The sequence below is a fragment of the Orbicella faveolata genome, unplaced genomic scaffold, assembly GCF_042242905.1.
Source record: "Orbicella faveolata isolate gen_17 unplaced genomic scaffold, um_ofav_v1 contig_24, whole genome shotgun sequence".
NCBI lineage: Eukaryota > Metazoa > Cnidaria > Anthozoa > Scleractinia > Merulinidae > Orbicella > Orbicella faveolata.
In genome coordinates this window covers 4,353,515-4,372,500 of record NW_028301552.1, presented here as the reverse complement: position 1 = coordinate 4,372,500, position 18,986 = coordinate 4,353,515, and the positions used below count along the sequence as shown (strand labels likewise).

The 18,986-nt window shown below is 40.1% G+C and overlaps 1 protein-coding gene and 1 non-coding gene across 2 annotated transcripts in view; one reads left to right on the top strand and one right to left on the bottom strand.

Annotated features, from left to right (window-relative positions):
- The window catches only part of LOC110042548 (uncharacterized), a 19,749-nt gene extending 1,230 nt beyond the window's left edge, over nt 1-18,519 (top strand). Inside the window, exons 3-18 of the mRNA XM_089291776.1 lie at nt 208-328; nt 1,242-1,370; nt 3,550-3,672; nt 3,804-3,922; nt 4,714-4,815; nt 5,065-5,191; nt 6,145-6,346; nt 8,686-8,830; nt 9,708-9,872; nt 11,053-11,117; nt 11,890-11,971; nt 12,917-12,986; nt 14,245-14,494; nt 15,165-15,255; nt 15,537-15,650; nt 16,542-18,519. Of these exons, the coding sequence (XP_089147902.1) occupies nt 208-328; nt 1,242-1,370; nt 3,550-3,672; nt 3,804-3,922; nt 4,714-4,815; nt 5,065-5,191; nt 6,145-6,346; nt 8,686-8,830; nt 9,708-9,872; nt 11,053-11,117; nt 11,890-11,971; nt 12,917-12,986; nt 14,245-14,494; nt 15,165-15,255; nt 15,537-15,650; nt 16,542-16,842 (2,206 nt within the window). The 3' untranslated portion in view covers nt 16,843-18,519. The remainder of the gene's footprint in view (nt 1-207; nt 329-1,241; nt 1,371-3,549; nt 3,673-3,803; nt 3,923-4,713; nt 4,816-5,064; nt 5,192-6,144; nt 6,347-8,685; nt 8,831-9,707; nt 9,873-11,052; nt 11,118-11,889; nt 11,972-12,916; nt 12,987-14,244; nt 14,495-15,164; nt 15,256-15,536; nt 15,651-16,541) is intronic.
- On the bottom strand, nt 2,948-3,021 carry Trnat-ggu (transfer RNA threonine (anticodon GGU)). The gene has a single exon. It is a non-coding gene; the product is annotated as a tRNA-Thr (tRNA).
- Nucleotides 18,520-18,986: the final 467 nt, after the last annotated feature.

The window sequence follows — 18,986 nt, the reverse complement described above, 5'->3', positions numbered from 1 at the left end:
TTTCTTCTATTGATTTGTTTTAACCCTAGCTGATTGAAGAGCTTAATTAATTTTTTAATTATGCAATCTGTTGTGAACAAAATTTGTTTTTTATCTCTTTTTTAATGTAAATTTTATGCAATGTTTATGTAGTGGAAGCTATGTTTACTAATACATGGAAACTGAATGTAAGTGTAAATTGTTGCTATTTTTGTTCCTATGTCACAGACTTTACAAATTTTACAACAAGCCTGCACTTCGAGTATTGGTCTATTTTTGTGTGTGGCTAAATCTCTGTTTAGCATTATTTGAAACACCAGCTGTGTCTGGGATGGCGTTACCATACTGGGTAAGACTAGCCTGACGTGTCACGGCTGCCTGCCCCGAAAGACAAAATCAATTACATTTTTTTCAGGGAGGGCACCTGTGACACAGGCTACCTGGATAAGACATGTGTAACTTCAAGAAAGTAACATCTATAAAGTAGAGTCAAGAAAAATTAAAATTGTGTTGTTAGAGTGGGGTTAGAGTATGCTCACTAGTTGTATCATGTACCAAGAGAGTTGTACTATTTTGTATGTACATAAATGTTTTTCATATTTTTAACATCCCTTTGAAAAAGCCAAAGCATTTTTAAAATGCCAAATTCATTTTTACACCAAAAAGTAGTGTATGTCCTCCCTCAAAATTAAAATATACCTGTACTCCTGGAAGGTCTCCCACATAAAAAAGATGGGGGTGCTCGTCGTGTCCTTTAGGGGTTAAAAAAAGCTGTTTTGGTATCTCTTAGAGTGTTTAATCCCATGAAGTCCACAGCAGGAGCTTTTGTGGTACCTTTTAGGGCACTGAGCTGAGAAAAAAAAACAAAATGACAGCAGATAATGTGTTGTTTTAGAATTGTTACCTCTGCAGATCTTAGTGGTTACACTGATTTCAAGACACACCCATAGTATCCTGGTACCTCTTAGGTGTTCTTTTCAAAATTTTTGATGAGCACCCCCATCCTTTTTATATGGGCATCCCTCTCCCCCCCCCCCCCCCCCCCACCCAACCCGGGGCCTGTACACACCAGAAAACCCTTTGAGCCGATAAAAGCTCTGAAGGCTCATTAGCAAAATTTTAGACCATCAATGTTTTACCTTGCATCATGTATTAATTAACTTGCAGTGTTTGTATGTTTTTACATTTGGTATGGAGACATTTTTTAACTGTTAATTAGCTCAGAGACAAACTGTCTCATTTTTTTTTTTTAAATTTTGCAGGCTACAATGTTGTTGGAATATCTCTGCCTGTTTGTATTCATTCTCCGTCTTTTCCATGTCTGGTGTTTCGCTGCTGGTGTGAAATTTTGGCGAGACAAGAAAAATGTGATTTTGTTGGCCATTATTGTGGTAAGATATTTCTCTTATTATAAGCCCTGATCTGCAACATGCATGCACCCTGTGATTCTAGGTTATTATTGCTTACCAATGCTGAAATGATGAACATCAAATTACTCCATACAAAGAATATGTCAGAGTATGTCATTTTACAGGAGGTTGACAACGATATTAAGGGTTGTGAGTAAGGAGAATTTACATTTAAAGATCGGGATTTAAAGTGGCAAACTGATGTTAATCAGAAAGTAAACATCAATGGTAGAATCAGTCAACCTTCCCATAAATAGACACTCCATCATGCTTGGAGCATATAATCCAAAGGAAAGAGTCGAAGTATGACCTCCGTCATCAACATCGTGTTAGCGTACAACGTTTTGAAACTTATTATATGAAAAACTCTATTTCTCACAGAGGATCCATTGTTTGGAATATTTTAGAACCATCCACTGCCAGCGCTAGGGACTATGCCAAAAGGGCAAAATAGTCTCACGTCCTCAGAAACTTGAACTTTAATGAAGAGTCACCGCAAATGGGCCGTCCCCAAATTGACAGGGATTTCATCTTTTATTAAGTCTATTTAGCGGAGGCGGCGTGGCCAAGTGGTTTAGGGCGCTGGATTTGAAATCTGGAGGTCCCTGGTTCAAATCCTTCACCCTACCACTATCTGGATTTGTTCTCGGTAGCTCCGAGTTTAACTCCTTGGCCGCGTTGTGTAAATAGCCAACTGGTCAGCCTCCCACCGGTTGGGATTCTTAATAGTTTATGTTATATTTGAAATATTTGTTTATTTATTTACAGTGTCCCCAATTAGCCCATCAATGCTAAGTACATCGACAATTAAATAAAGTGATTATTATATTATTATTATTATTCATATCTTTTATTGTACATATCTTACTTTTTATTGTCTACATTTAGTTTTAATGATTTTTTAATAATTTTTAATTTTTTTATTATTTTATTAACATTTTTTACACGGCCCCATAAACTATGTTAGCTTTAAAACCCACCATGTTTAAATAAAAGATGTTGTTGTTGTTGTTGTTGCTGAAACATGAGAAAGTATCTGCTTAAAAGGTTAATTGTGTTGTTATTCGTTAACCAAGCGTTCATTTGTAGGATGTCTGCCACATGCTAATGAGGTGTCTGTAGTTCGTCTAGTGTTAGATCATCATGGCTAAACTGGCCAGTCACTTTCAACAGACCAGACTAAGAACACCATCAACTGACAAACACCATTCACTTGACTCTGAAGATGACTTCCGCTCAAAATGTAAATATGTAAATGTGAATCTTACTGATAGTGGTCATGCACTTAGCTATACAAGCACTAAGCTTAGCTAGTTTACAGGCATGCCACTGAAACAAAGGAAACAAATTGGGTTGTCAAAATGTCTGAGTCACCATGGTCAACAATTCTTTTTAGAACTACCTTCACCCCGACAATCTGACAAGACAAACTACTGATACTCCTGGGTTCAAACCATTTAGAATGCATTGAGGTGTCTGTTTATAAAGGAAGGGAAGAATGATGATCGCAGTTAATTTTCCAATTTAAGCAATTGGAAAGAAGAAGCCTGAAAAAATCAGGGCTTCAACGGGATTCGAACCCGTGACCTCCGCGAATACCAGTGCGATGCTCTACCAACTGAGCTATGAAGCCACACATTGGGAGCGAGGTCAATTAGTAGAGTTCATATCTTCCCGTGAGGAGTGAAATATTGTGAAGTTTATATGAAATAATTCATATATGAACTGCGGTTGTAGATGAAAGTGAAGAATGATCATCGCAGTTAATTTTCCAATTTAAGCAATTGGAAAGAAGAAGCCTGAAAAAATCAGGGCTTCAACGGGATTCGAACCCGTGACCTCCGCGAATACCGGTGCGATGCCCTGATTTTTTCATGCTTTTTCTTTCCAATTGCTTAAATTGGAAAATTAACTGCGATGATCATTCTTCACTTTCATCTACAACCACAGTTCATATATGAATTATTTCATATAAACTTCACAATAGTGTCTGTTTATAATTGGCAGAAGTTTAACTGTAATACTATCATTTCTTCTTGGCCAGTGTACAGTCACATAGAGCTTTACTATATCCTTCTCCCAGTTTGTCCTGCCTCTGCATGCTGATTTTACTGGTCTTGTTTTTAAACAGGGTTTATATTTCCTTTTTATGTTTTTCCAGCTGACATTTCTTGACATGATTATGTATGTCATCTTTAAAGAAGCACACCTGCCAGTTCACACCACACGATGGACGAGAGTCTTCCGGCCACTTTTTCTTGTCAATATCAGTGAGGGAAGACAAGTAAGATTTAACATTTTTTCTTTTCGAAGCTGAATGTCAATGGCTCATTGATTGGCTGTCCATTATCGAAAAAAGTTACACTGGTGTGGGTCTGTGACATATGTTGTTGATTGCTAGATATTCTCTTTCAGATTAGGAGAGCTGTGCGTAACATCAGAAAAACACTGCCAGAGATAGCAAATGTCCTTGTTCTTCTGTTACTCATGATTGCACTGTTCACATTACTTGGATCCAAACTTTTTGGAAAAAGGTACAAGTATGAGTGCTCAAAAATGATGCTATGTTCATATTTGTGAATGTGTTCTTGATTGAAACACTACTCTTACATTGTCTTTTTCTGCTGTGGAGTACATATGGTTTGCCAGTGAACTGTTTGGGTGGGGTTAGCAATAGTCCTGTGGGAGGCATGGTGGCCTCGTGGTTAGTGCACCTGTCTCCGGATCAAGCAGTCCAGGTTCAAGCCCTGGCAGGAGGCATTGTGTTGATGTTCTTGGGCAGGACACTTAACTCTCACAGTGCCTCTCTCCACCCAGTTGTATAAATGGGTATCAGTGAACGTAATGCTGGGGGTAACCCTGTGATGGACTAGCATCTTATCCAGTGAGGAAGTAGAAATACTCCTAGTCGATTCATATGCTACAGAAAGCAGGATAAGCTCTGGCCTGACGGGTCACTTGGCTCGTATGCAGACTTAACTTTTACCAATAGTCTAGTAGTTACTCTCTCAGGCTATATGCTATAGAATCTCAGAAGTTACCTCTTCAAATCACAAGGATTTGAATTGACTCTGCCTTTTGACTTACCTCTCTTGAGACTCTCAAGTAACAAAATGGTCAAAGACAAGTATTGTGCTAGTCTATAATTTACATGACAACTCCAACCAGTGGCTGCAAAGGAGACTGGTATTGTGCCAGCTTGAAATTGAGAGCAAACACTGCTACTAGGCCATAAAGAAAAGCAAAAATTTACAGTCCTTGTTACAATGTTATTAAAACCTATCTGGTGGCATCAAGATGATAAACAAAATTGTTTTATTTGCAGAAATCTAAAAGACATTCATGGAAAGCCATACTTTACCGACTATTTTGATGTCTATTTTCGATTGTATGTTTTGACAACTACAGCCAACAACCCAGATGTGATGTGAGTTGGATTTTAATTTGCTTTTTTTACTTCTAGTTTTGTTGTTATGTTTACTGATGTCAAGGAAATGTTGGTCTGTGAGATTTGTTGATGTAAATGTTATTGGATTTTGTGGTTAAATAAGATTTGAAATTGTTCCATTCCAAAACACAGTAAAGCTTAGATTTATCCCAATTATTTTAAACAACGATATCCGTGATACTACTTCCTGAACAATATTTTTTATTTATTTTGAATTCCTTGTACCAGGATGCCTGCTTATGACAACAATCCTTGGTCCAGCTTGTTCTTTGTCATTTTCATTGTTGTCTGCATGTACATATTTGTCAGCATCTTTCTTGCCGTTGTTTACAAGAATTACCGTAAGCATCTGAAGGTAAGTGTTCTACGATGCACGCACGTTAAGTGTCATATCTCAATAACCTAATATTATAAACACAAAAGACTGCAGGCTTGAAAACAGTGCATGCAGAGAGCTATCTTGGGTTAGCCTCTGCACGTTTTGCGGGTTTATGGAAGCGAAGCTTCTGTGCGCCTAAGGCTTTGCGAACGGAGCCCATTCCCAAGAAAACTTGTTAATCCATCGAGCTAAAAAACGTTTAGTTGTCACGTGATTGCTCGTACGTACGTACGCCTCTTGCACTGCGCGTATGCAAGCTGAATAAAAATAAAAGAGTCCTCACAGCTACACAATAAAACTACCTCTTTTGGCCTCCGATGGGTAAGTGATTAGCGTATGTAATGGGAGCTCCGCTTTTAGGCTTCGCCAAATCTACATATTACAAGTGTTCTAGAAAAATAAATTCCTATAACGTTCTCCCATGGAGTACAAGTTCAGTTTGTCAACTAGCGCTCAGCCCACGAACCCATGCACACAACACAATGGCCCGACATTTCTGCACCCATGGCCAGTTGCACGTTTTGAAACTGCAGATATATCCGTATTATGATGATAATAACACCTGCTCGTTACTATCCGAGTTTCGCGAACATTAAACGAGTCAGGTTTTCACCCCGAAGTAGTTCAGTAAACCGGGGCTTGCACTGAGATTTCTTCACAGCTAGCAAAGCCGCCTTATCAACGTAATCCAATGATGCACGCTTATGGCCTTCAAAGGCATCACCCTCTCCCTTCCCTCCTCTCCCCCATCCCCCCACTCCATCCCCCCCAAGGCATTATGCTTTTAGCTATGTATGATGGAGTTAAGGTGCCTCTAGCAACTCTTGCGCTTGTTTCGTGCTTTCCAAACGCCTTACGGGCGTCACTAGTAGGTTGATGATGCTCGAATCAATTGTTACGGCGTTAATCTCTATGTGACTTTTACACAGAATGAAATCCGCGCGTCAGTTTACCGTAAACGCAGACAACTGAAGCAAGCGTTTGACGTGTTGAAAGTCTGGAGTAACGAGAAGTGGGTGATCACCCAGAACAGGTGGTTAATTCTAATGAAGGAGGTGTGTCCACATTGGAGTCCGGCCAGAGTTGCTCTGTCGTGGCAAGTTCTAGATGATGACAGTGACGGCAAGATAGGTATGACTGACTAGTGAATATATGAAAGATCGTATGATTGAACTGCGGAGAAAGATCTGAAGACATGATTGATCATCGCAGTTGCACACACAACTTAAGCAGTTGTGAAATTAAAGCCTGAAAAATAAATTCATGCTTGACCGAGATTCGAACCCATGACCTCTGCGATACTAGTGCAGTGTTCTACCAACTGAGCTATCAAGCCAGCTGGGAACTGGTCACGTTGTGAATTTGTATTATACCCGTAGATGATGAAGAATGTAAGAGAATATTATGCGAGTGAATACATTCTTAGCTACAGTCGAACCTCCCGTAAGAGACTACCCAAAATGTCAAACCTCGGTGGTCGCTTAAGGGCGTTTGCGCGAAAATTTTCCAACATTGATTTTTTTTTTCTGAGACTTTTACCACTGCAAGATGATGAGTTAGTTATGTCAGAAATGTAAAAAAATAGGGGGTCACCGACTTCGTTTTGGAGAGAACATGCCCGGAAGAACACCCTAAATCTGAAAAAATCGGGCTTGGTTAGCGAATAAGGCCACAGTGTCTGTAAGCCCAAAAATATTGCAATTAGATCTTTGAAGTGAAGTGTTCTCTGTCAAATATTGTTAAAGTGACCTATTAAGTGAATTTAGTCAACTGGTGAGGTTCCTTAAAGAACAAGTTCGCATTTAGCGACCATAATTTCATACGCCTTGCAGCCGCAAGATGGCAGGATTCGAGGTCCCGTGGACAGAAATCGTGAATTTTTCTTAACTTCCCACACTGATTTTTTGTTCATCTGGAAAGAAAAACAGGGGTCACGGAACATCCAAGATCATTAAATCCAGGCAAAGCTATAGCAATGGCCATCTGCCCTATCATTGTTCATTTTAGTATTTAGTGCGCGCGCTCGATGCATGACGTGGCGTGTGAATTTGCATGCGCAGTAAGGATGCGCAGAAACAATTAGCATGAACGTCCTTAATTACGAGAGGTGGTTCCTTACGAGAGTTAGACCATATTGGGCCAACATTTTGCCTCATTAGAATACACCGTAACTGCATAGACCTCCCCCATGCGTCAATGCCGATGCAATGTTTTATTCATTTGAGAAGTCAATTTCAAGAAAAAAAATTCGGTTTTTCCCATAGAGAAATTTCCGTCTCTTGTACTACCCAGGAGTACAATAATATTACAACACCTCATTATCCAATTTACGCTCTATTATTTGTCGAGTGGTCGCTTACGGGAGGTTAAAAACAAAAAAAAGTTCAAACTCATAGCTCTAAAAAGTGGTCGCGGTCGCTTACGAGAGGCGGTCGCTTACAAGGGTTCCAAATATAAGGATTTGACTGCGAAACTTTTGGTATTCTGGAAAGCTGGTCGCTCACGAGAGGTGGTCGCAACCGGAGGTTCGACTGCATGAAAATTGTACTTAGGAGGGAAACCAGATCACTGAACTCTTTTTCATCTGTATGTGAGGTTTTGAGCTCATCTCGCCTACCTTAGTATAAATGTACTAACGTTCTGTCACAAATGCCATGCTCTTATTGGCTACGCTACTCACTCTCTACAACAGTAACAATATGACGGTCACTTCTTTGCGTTTTGGAAATTCTGTGAAGAGGATTAAGATAAAGTTTTGAAAGATACGTAGATTTATACTTAAACAATTAGATTATTCGCTCTCAAATTGTATGCGCGATAGTTGATGAGTCCGCAGATGGCTTAGGCTACGGGTTACCTGTCGTTTAACCCCTATGTAGATTAGACCCAATAGGCCAGTTAGCTCCCGACCAGAAGTCGACTAGCCTCGATTCACGCTTAAAGAACGAGAAGTAGACAGTGTTTTTAACCAGTCTGGTTGGGGGCTAATCGACTCCTGGTTAGGGGCTAAACGGTTAGGGGCTAATTATCGACTTGAGGGCTAAACGACAGGTTACCGGGCTGAGCCCACGTCAACTATCACTCAAAGAAAATATCGAAGTCATAATCTAATTGTTATCTCAGTGAGAAACGGTATAGAACTTGTTTTGTCTTATTGAACGTTCTAGGATCCAGCAGTCGAGAAAATACAAACTGCTAGCAGTCTGACGCAAAGTCCCATTCCAAATCCAAACCATTTATTTTGAAGCGCAAATTTCTTGTAATCCGACGGTACTTCCCTCGAAAATAGGCCCACTGAAAACGATAGCCCACGCCAGGCCCAGTTCTCTTGGAGTACAGAGTACTCTAAGAGATTTTGCTCGTAGGCTAAAAAATGATTTTTTTCAATAACAAAGAAGCCCAGGGCTCATTAGAATTTTGTGGTATATTGGCAGTAACGGTTTACGTTGTTTTTCTCTCTTGATTTGCAGGTAAAAAAGACTTCTTGATGGTAGCTGATGTTTTAAATGTGAAGGTGATTGAAGTGAAAGACCAAGTCAATCTATTTGAGAGATTTATTCCGAGGATCTACAACTCGCGTGTTAGTGCGAAGATTCGGCTTTGTGTGTGTCACAAGTAAGTTATACAAATGAGATGACTCTGAGGAAATCTGCGATACATTTTGTCACGATCGAGCGTGTTACACTCTAATACCCCATTCACAACAACTAAACTAGTTTAACTAAATCAGGTTCAAGTTTCTCCAATCTGATCTAGTTGTAGTCATTTTGAGAAGACAAATTTCAAACCGCCTTGCTGACATTATTTGTCCAAACAGGTTTCACCATCTTTATTCACTTAGCAGGTTTTTAACTTGTTTTTAAAAGTTGTGAAATGTGTACGGTACGAGCAACTAATTTTTAACCTTGTTTAGTTCATGTTTAACTTGTTGGTATGAACGGAGTAAAAGAAACAAGTTAACTTAACGTGGCTGGCAACAGTTTCCATGACTTCAGTTATATTTCGACGATCAAGTGATTTTGCAATATAGGTATCACATAAGCGCACAATCATGAATGAGCAAGTTTTGGTCATCTTCATGGCAGAATAGGTTACCATAGCAACGATCCAACCTATTTAAACACATATAGAATTGTGACATGAAGATAAGCATGTTAAGATACAACTGTCTGCAAAGTTTAAAAAACTTCTGTAGATAGAATTCAGAGCCATTACAAATATTTGAAAAACCCAGTATAACTTCTGAAAAGCACTGAAAACTGTTACCAGCTACCTTAATCTTTTGAGATTGTTGGGTTTGAGTAAAAAAGCTGTAAGCTTATGTACTTGTGCTCTCGCCTCGTCTCGACTAGAAAGAGCTGAGTAGACAGTGGGAAGGTAAACTATTCTTTCGCTCTGTGCTACTCAGTCACTCTCCACCCACAAGTTTTTGGAGGAAAATATTTTACGTTATTTTAAGATTCAACGCGCGTTTGTTTCATTCTTTTGGTAGGTTTTTCGTGTATTTTTTCGACCTGGTCATTTTTGCCAATGCTATTTTTATCGCACTTGAGCGAAACGATGCAGAAGTTCTTTTTCTGGCGCTGTTTAACCTGGAGATTGTCCTCAAGTTGTATACATACGGCTTCAAGGAATTCTTTTCGCGTTACTGGAACATGTAAGTATTGTACTTTATAGTCAGTACATGTATGTATATTTTGGTATGCTTGTCTGCTCGGTCTGTGTCTATACCTAATCGCACCTTTTCGGTCTGTTTCGGCGGCACAACAGGTGTCTATGTTCGGATTATGACTCGTATTGTGGCGAGACGCAGTCTGGCCAAAAGAACCATGTCGAGAACTAACGAGCCTGATATTTATACCTAGTCGTACCTTGTTGGTACGCTTGCCGGGCAGGTTTGGTCGAGCCATGGTGGAGCCAAAATAGCCATGGCGAGACCAAACTAGCCTTATATGCCGTCGAAGCGTACCAAAAAGGTACGATTGGGTATTTACTGTACCCAAATTCGGCCAAGTGAGCATGACATCGCAGCCATATCAGGTCAGTGACTTGATATCGACGGTTATCAACATAGTAGACACGGCTTGTGATTGGCTATTTCCAAATTTGGGTACGGTAAGCCAGCGAACCGTATACGTCCAAAAAAAAGTCTGATTAGGTATCTATCATACCCGAATTCGGCCATAAGTCCGGCCATCAGTCAAGTCAGTGACTTGATCAATATTGCAGGATCAGGACGGCAAACACGGCTTCTGATTGGTTAGTTGCAAATTTGTGTGCGGTAATGGAGAATATTGCTCTCATTCGTCTTATGAGTGTATTGTTGAGAAAGATACATAAAAAATGTAAACCGTATAGTACTTTTGTGGGATATTTAAGACGCACAATAAGAGGACGTTAACCTCAGAGGAACTTAATTTGATGCCTGTGGAAGATGTACTACTCATTCGAAAAGTAAAATACGTCAACTGAGATCACATCGGGACCCACAAAACACACAAAACAGAACACACGACAAAATGCACGACATCATTGCCCTTGGCCGGCATTGTTGCCGGCTTTGGTCAAGGTGGCAAATAATCAGAGAAATCATGAAGATCAAAACTCTCTCTTGATGATGTTAATGCCCAGTGTACGTTTTAGAATTATTATATATCTAAGATGTATTTTAGTCGTCTTCTTCATTCATTTTTATTATGGACCTCGCTACTCAGTGTAAAAACTTGCAAAAGAACTTGACCAAGATTCTCCAAATCTCCAACACCAATTGACAGCAAAGGTTTCTTTTTTGTTAACTATGCAAGCTTTCCTTAATATTGTCACGTTTATTTTTCCAGATTTGATTTTCTAGTGATAAGTGCAGCTACATTCGCTCTTATCATTGAGACTTCCTACGAATCCTGTAAGTACAAAATCTTGTTGTTTTGTGTGATGCCTCTTATTCGACTCTCGGTGGAGTCAATCAAATTGTTGTAATGTAAAAACAAAGCTTGAAATAATGGAGTTCTTAGGCCCCGTTCACACAACGCAGCGGGAGAAATTGGAAAACGGTGTTTTCACTCCGAAAACGCATCGAATGTTTTCCGTCCACACTACACCGGAGAAATTTGAAAACGCAGCCATCACCGTACATCACCGGTGACAGAAAAGCTTGAGTGCACTCTTGAGGGTGAGGATGATTATCGAGACGTCATCGCTTTGGAAAACCTCCGTTTTCAAGATTATGTTTTCCGTCCACACTAAAACATAGGGCCGGCATTTTCAAATTCATGCCTCCGGTTTGAGGAGCGTTTTCGAAAAGCTCCGTTTTTGGTCCGCAGTAATGTGGACGGTAGGCGTAACCGTAGAAATAAAGCTGCGTTTTCAAATTTCTCCGGCTTAATGTGTGCGGGGCCTTAAAGTTTAGTGTACATTTACTAAGCTGTAAAAACATCACACATACTATGACAAACATTTTTAAGTGGTTGCGACTGGAGTAGATTGAGACAGATTTCGAGGCGACGAACTTGACCAAAAACGAACAGGAAATGTGTTATCCTGACTTTCGCTTACACATATCTGAAAACCGCAGAGTCAGTTGATCATTTCTGCGTATATTTGTTAAAAAGATTTTTGACCAATTGATTTCTAGATCATATTTATTAAACAGCTGTCTTCTGTTTCCTTTCGTTTAGTACAGTCGAGTCAGAGTGTATTAGATTTTCTGATGGTTCTTCGAGTTCTTCGATTAGTGAAGATCATGGGCCAGATCAAACGGTTAGTACAGTTACACCATGGAGTGCTTTCCATTCAACCCAAAATTCCGGACCTTCCGAGACAAATGATACGGAAATGATACGGAAATTTCCTTGGAAAGTTTCAGGAAAATCCGAGAACTGTTAAATTTCCGAATTTCGAACCATTCAACCGATAATTCAAATGGAAGTCAAATGAAACAGAAATTCTCGGTAACAAGTTATCGTAAATTTGGGGAAAGCACACGAGGTTGCCCTCTTTTCCGGAAATTATACAAAATGCTGTTCCATTCGCCACTAGAAATTTCCGGAAATGCAAAAAGGAATTTTTGGTCAAATGGAAAGCGCCCGTGCCTATTATAACGGTGTGTTAGTGTTTTCAATGACTAATTTTGAGTTACTGAAAAAAAACACTCTCGACTCTAATTCTGATATAGACTCTCGAAAATCCGTGGGGAAGAACGCAAAGAAGAGCGCAATTGAACACAAGTTAGCGGTCGTGAGCGTGTGATGGTGGTACGCCCGCGCTACTCACGGCTCGCGGCATCGAACGCGCCGCTCACACGTCACGCTCACAGTCACGCTGGCATGCTTACTTGTTTTGCTGCTCGCAGTCTAATTCTGATAGGGCATCAAATACGATTGGTTAAGTGGGTTAGTTTTAATATATGATTCCCTATCGAAAGAGATATTCTGTAAATCGTCCGCGGCGTAGCCGTTGCCACTTTGAGTCGTTTAAATAAATTACGTTCTGTTACTTCTCTTTTTCTTTATAAAACAAGTGCGAAATTTGATTACCACGCTTTTCTATCGTGTAATTTAGGTAGAGGGTAAGGTTTAGTTTAGTAAGGCGAAGGGAGAGGCACTGTACCACTGTGCTATAGTGACCCATGGGAGCTAAGGTCATATAGGGGTAATTAAGTATATGGCGTATTGTTTAACGTAATAGTTGCCTTTATTCTTTTAGATTTCAAGTCATTATCGGAACTGTCATGCAGATTGGTCCAGCAATGAGCACTTACGGTGCTATTATGTTTGTAAGTTTTGTCTTTCCTGAAGTCTTTGCTGTGTTGTTCGGATATTTAGTGCGAAGTTTAACTTAACGTTGCTCTTCTTGGCTTGAAACAGAGAGCCAAGGTCTTTTAAGTGTTTCTGATTGGTCTTTAATTTCGCGCGAAAATTTAACACCAAACATTGCTACAACCAATCAGAGACGGATTTTTGTAGAGCTACGTCATCAGTGCGGAATGTTTCAGGTCCAGTCTCAAACGTTCGAGGTGAAATGCTTTGACTCCCTAAGAGCGACTTTTTTGTGAGTGTCATGGAATTTTGCCAAATTTAGACATAAGAAAATGGCCACCAAATTAAGTGTGAAATAAAAATAACCACTTAAAACTTTACAGGAACATTTCAATAAAACAATAACGTGACAACAAATAAGGTACGGGTGGACTGAAATTTAAGAAGATTATGACGGATAGCGATATGCGTTTTTGAAAAACTGCCTGGCTGGTTTTCAAAGTTAATCTTGTTTGTTTGTCGCCTTTAATTATTACGCATGGAAAACATATTTATTTGTAATGAGGCTGTAATGTAGAAAGTGAGTCTGCTCTGATCTCTGCGAATTTTCATTTCCACCCGGAAACCGTAGAAAAAATAAGCCAATTAAATTTTACCGGAAGTGTGAAGTTTGGCAGCTCAGATTTCTTGGAAAAATTTTCAATCTTTTTCACATTGTTGGGGCCTGTTCACCAGACTCCTCTCCGCCGGATCGCTTCGCCGGGGGACTGGCTCTTCGCCTCTCGCGAGTGTGAGACTCAAAGCAGTCAAAGATGTGATTGTTCCCCCGGGGAGGGGACTCACGTATAAAAGTACAGGGGTGCTTGTCGTACCTTTTAGGGGTTAAAAACGCGGTTTTGGTACCTCTGAGGGTGTTCAGTCTCAAAAGGTTCCCAGCGGGAGCTTTTGTGGTGCCATTTAGGGTATTGATTTCAAATAATATGACAGGAGATAATGTGTTGTTTTTATTTTTACCTCTTAGAGGTGAAAAACATTTCAAGCCACGCCCGCAAAACAGGGTCTTGGTACATATACCTCTTAGGAGTTCTTTTCAAAATTTCCGACGAACATCTCCGCCCTTTTTGTATGGGACCCCCGGGGCCTGCTCGCACTGTAAGACTAAACAAACTGTTCGGCTTTGTGATAGTGAATTGTACCGGAGGTCAGACTTCCTCTTGGCTATAAATCCTGCTTAATTTCGTTTATTTTTGTTCGTTCTTTTGCATTATATTTTAGGTATTGTACTATATTTACGCCATCATGGGAATGGAGCTGTTTGGTAATTTAATCAAGACGGAGGGAAGTTACCCGTCCACAAACAGTAACATGAGCGAGGGCGAAAATCTGACAGCCACAGCGTTTTGTGGGAACATTAAGCTAAAAGATTCTGACTTCTATGCTGATCGCTACTGTAATAACAACTTTAATAACATCATGAGATCGTTTAAGGTGTTATTTGACTTGATGGTTGTAAATCAATGGCATAGTATCCTTTAAATTTGAAATAGATGTATCTACTTTTACAGCGGCCTAATAACGCAGGATCTGATAACCTACGAGTCCAAATCTCGAGCTGTTATTTTCCTAGCTAGCAAGGTATCCAGAATAGTTTATCAAAGAGGTTATAATATTTTGAGGCTTGTCATGCGCTCTCCCTGCCTCCCCTCCCCTACGTCTTCCCTCAAGTCCCAATTGGAGAGCTTAAGCAAACCACGACGGCAACGTTAACGAGAACGTCACGAAACAAAAGGTTTAACGAGAAGAACAGTATCCGTGCAGGTGCGTTATAATTCTTGGTACATTTCTTAGCCGTCCTCTGCAAAACAACCACATGAAATGACCAAGTTCTGAGTATTTTGGAGAACACGAACGACGGCGGCTAATTTTTCGTATTTTCATTTGGAATTGAACGCTGGCGTTACATATTTAGCTTGAGCAAGTTTTGAGAGCAATAGACGCACTGAAAAGATCTAGTTAAATGAGAAATTCTAAGGTAAAATGGAAATTCATTTTTTACTTGGCGTTGTCCTCGAGACCGCCGTCGTCATTGCTTAAGCTCTCTAATTTCACATCAATCAACCTCATCCTCTCGGCTAAGTAGATAACTTTTATTTATACTTCAAGGTTTATTGTCTTTGGCTTTAACACCTATTCAGTCATTACTCAAGGCTATGTTCGGGTCACAAACAAGTTTGCCAGGCTCTACTTTCTCTCATTTCATCTCCTCTGTGTTATTGTGGTTCTAAAGTAAGTACATTTCTAGTTGTATCATTTACCATCCATTTATTCCAAGCAAGTTATAGCTGGTGTCGTTTCCACTCGCCCAAGCTTTTTACTGGCCTTTGATAACCATACTTTGCCCAATCAGAATCAAAGATTGATTTGTTCAATGTACTTGTTTAGTTGTATATGTTTACCAGTTATAGTGTTTTTTTTCTCGTGAGCTAAATCTTCAAGGCTTCTTCTCGTCGCCACAGATTCCACACTGAGTTAACCTTCTTCTCTCTGTCTATCTCGTTCTCTTTCAGCATATTTGTAGCGTTCATTTTAGAAGCCTTTATGCTGGAGTATTCTTTCACGCATGGAAAGATAGAGACAGTAATCAGCAAGAAAATAGAAGAGAAAGGCATCGGTGTAGGAATGTGAGTTTCTCAAACTTAACAATAATTCAGAAATAAAGGAAATCATATAACCGTGATTACTTCTCCGTTTTCCCCTGTTGTTAGCTTCGATTGAGACGGTGTTTTACCAAATTTCCCAACACTTCGATGGTCGTCGGAAATGTGATAAAACACAATCTCTCAAGTTTGACATAATACACAATGCACACATCGATATATTACGAGAAAAACTGCTCCAGAAAGTGTCGTCATCAATTTGTTGATTGTCTTGCCGAGGTAACTCCAGCTCCAGGTCCGTTCCTCCCCGCGCTCCATTCCTTTGTGGCTGTTTATTGTACCATTACCCCCCCCCCCCCTTTCCAAAAAAAAAATAGTTACGCAAATATTCCGCCCATGCTGCCTCGTTTTCAAAATGAGCTTCGATAGATTGAAATTCTGCGTAAAAGGTTTAGACCACTCAAGCCATCTAAGTTGAACAAATGCATGGGTATTAGTTTATTTTCTTTTTGTTCTCTAGGCGTCACTAACAATAATTTTATGGTAGCCTTTTACTTCGATTATTAGTTTAGTAAGGCGCGACGGAGGTTTCGTGATAGTCTGCGAGCAGGCTCGCGTTGGGGCACAACTGCGAGGGGCGTAGCCGTGAGCGCGGAATTGAGCGGCGTTGCCACGGGCAACTTTCCTCGTTTCCAATGGTAACAATATCGTCGCCGCCTCCAATTCCGCGCCCCTTGCTGCTAATGACGTCAAAGGCCGACATGTTGCCACTGGAAACGGAACCAGCTGCCCGTGACAACAACGCAAGTTGAACATTAAAACCTGGTTACCAAACTTCCGTCACGCCTTACTCAACTGATAATCGTATTAAAAAAAAAAAGCCCCTATACCGCAGCACACCTATTATATTTCTAGGTGTCCTGTAAGAGAAAGAGCAGCGTCTTTGCTGTCCACCGATGACGTCAGCGAAGCAGTGGGCAACGGTGGGTTTACCTCCGTGGAACATCTTGCGATGGACACTGGTTTAAGATTCAAGATGCCGAAACAACAGAAGAAAAACGCCGATGTCCTACTGCAGGAAATGTTCGAGGATGAGCTAGAAGAGGATGACATTGGACCCAAAGATTTAGACGACTTAGATGAACTGGAAGAAGAAGAGCTTATAAATGAACGATCCGGAAGAAAACTTACTTTCCTCACTGTTGACGCAAATTGACGTGCTCTTCCAGTCGCACCGGTCACGAAGCCTGACTTCTATTTCCGGTCGCCATATTTTCTTTTAAGCATAGTTAATAGAGGGGAATGGTTATGAAACCCGACAAACTTCTTTGTTGTTGTATGTTTTTGTTCGCATTTTTGGCCTTGACCGTGCACAAAACGCAATAGTTGTTTACTACTGACTGAGGGACTAACCAATAGAAAAGTTTCGGTTACTTAATTCATTCATGGTGTATGAGCGCGAAACAAAAGATGGTGTATTGTCGTGGACTTTCCAACACTAATCTTGGCATGTTTGTTTGCCCTATGTCGAGCTTCATAATCATTCCCCTCTATGGTGTGAAGCGTGTTGAATTTTCTTCACCATCATGTGATCTTTTCACACGAAATGGAAGTATTGGATGAAATGTGTAAGGCTGTCGTTTTTTCCAAGGCCATTGATGTCAAATAATAAATATTTTTTATGGTGGATTTTAATTTTTCAAAATAATGAAGATTTGTGTTGAAAAAAGTGTTTCGTGATGGCAGAGCCGTACAAATCCTGTAAAGTTCCAAACTTTCAAGCCACCATGAAAAATATCATATAGCCATCAATGGTCTGAAATGAGCAATCTTTCTCCCTTTTGTCATTCTCTTTCCATTTTCTAAATATCCATTTCGTTTCACGGCGTTTAACGGTTATGTTGTACAATTGATAAGGTCACTTAACAGTGTTTTGGAAAGGCCCTGTTCGTGGACCTTATTCAGGGCATTATGAAAGCAACTGAATTGGAGCACCTTTCACTTGTGTGTCGAAAACAATAGACCATTTTACAGTTGTCTACTAAGTGACCTGGCCTTTGGATGGCAGCGAGGCTGGAGTTGACCTTGTTTTGATACAGACCTCACTGCTTTTGTTGTGTAAAACAAATTGTTCTAACTAGGTGCATTTACATGGCAAAAGCAGCGAGGTCTGTATCCAGACAAGATCAACTCCAGCCTCGCTGCAATCAAAAGGCCAGGTCACTGAGTAGACAACTGTAAAATGGACTATTCGCTTTTGCTTCGGTTCTGCGTTACCGCGCTAAGCGATTGGCTTAAAAAAACTCGCGCCGCCTTGTCATCCAATCAGGCCCCAGTTATTCGAAGGCTGGATAATGCTATCCACCGGATAAATCGCTATCCAGTGGATAAGTGTTAACAAAACAAGCCATGCTATCCACTGAATAGCGATTTATCCAGTAGGTAGCGTGAACCACCTTTCGAACGACCGGGGCCAGAAGTGCAACCAAACCGCACAGTAACTCGCTTGCACACGTTTCCCGCGCTTCGTTTTGATTGGTTACCAGATTGTCTGTGACCTTTGTGGTTGGCCAGACTGACAACTTTGGTTTTGGTTTTGACACTCCATTGAAAGACGCCCTATCAGATTAAAGCAAATACATTTTTTGTGGAGAATAATCGAGTTGGAAGATTTTTAACAAAGTAATTGAGATTACTAAAATAAATATTTTTACTCTGAAAGTTTATAACAGAATTTAATCAAAAAATATCTTACAGAAAACTATGAAGATGAATTAAGATATGTAAATTTACTAAAGAGGTAATTCTCTTAAGCTCTATAAGGCAATTTAAATGGGAATCAGATTACATAAACAGTTTAATTTTGGAATAATAAAGTCCTTTTTTTGTGAAATTCGTATTTTAGGAGTTGATCCAGCAATGTTAAAGTTTAACAAATACCGCCGCTTATTTCAAGCCAACTCGAGGTATTATACGGCTAGCTCCGTGCGCGGGCAAGGTCAGCCAAACACTCCACTTTGATTGGCTACTCAAGCGGACAAAATGGAGTTATCTTGCCTGCTCGGGATTGCCAGCTGTTTACCGCGGAAAAAGGTGACACTTATGCCATAGAATAATTCCGTTATTGTCTAAGCTTCTCTGGCCAGGGCAGCTTTTGGCCTCGTTCTGGTTTTGCGTGTTTATGGATCTCTTAAAATGAGTGGCGTTTATATTTTTTTTAAATTTTTGAAAAGACGATTTACTCTAAGAGGCTGAAACTTTCGAGAGCTGTTTATTCATCTTCCGCGGAAATTTATGTATGTCAATTTTGTGTCCATGATTTTTAACGTTGCCATGGCAACCGCAAATTTCATGAAAGTC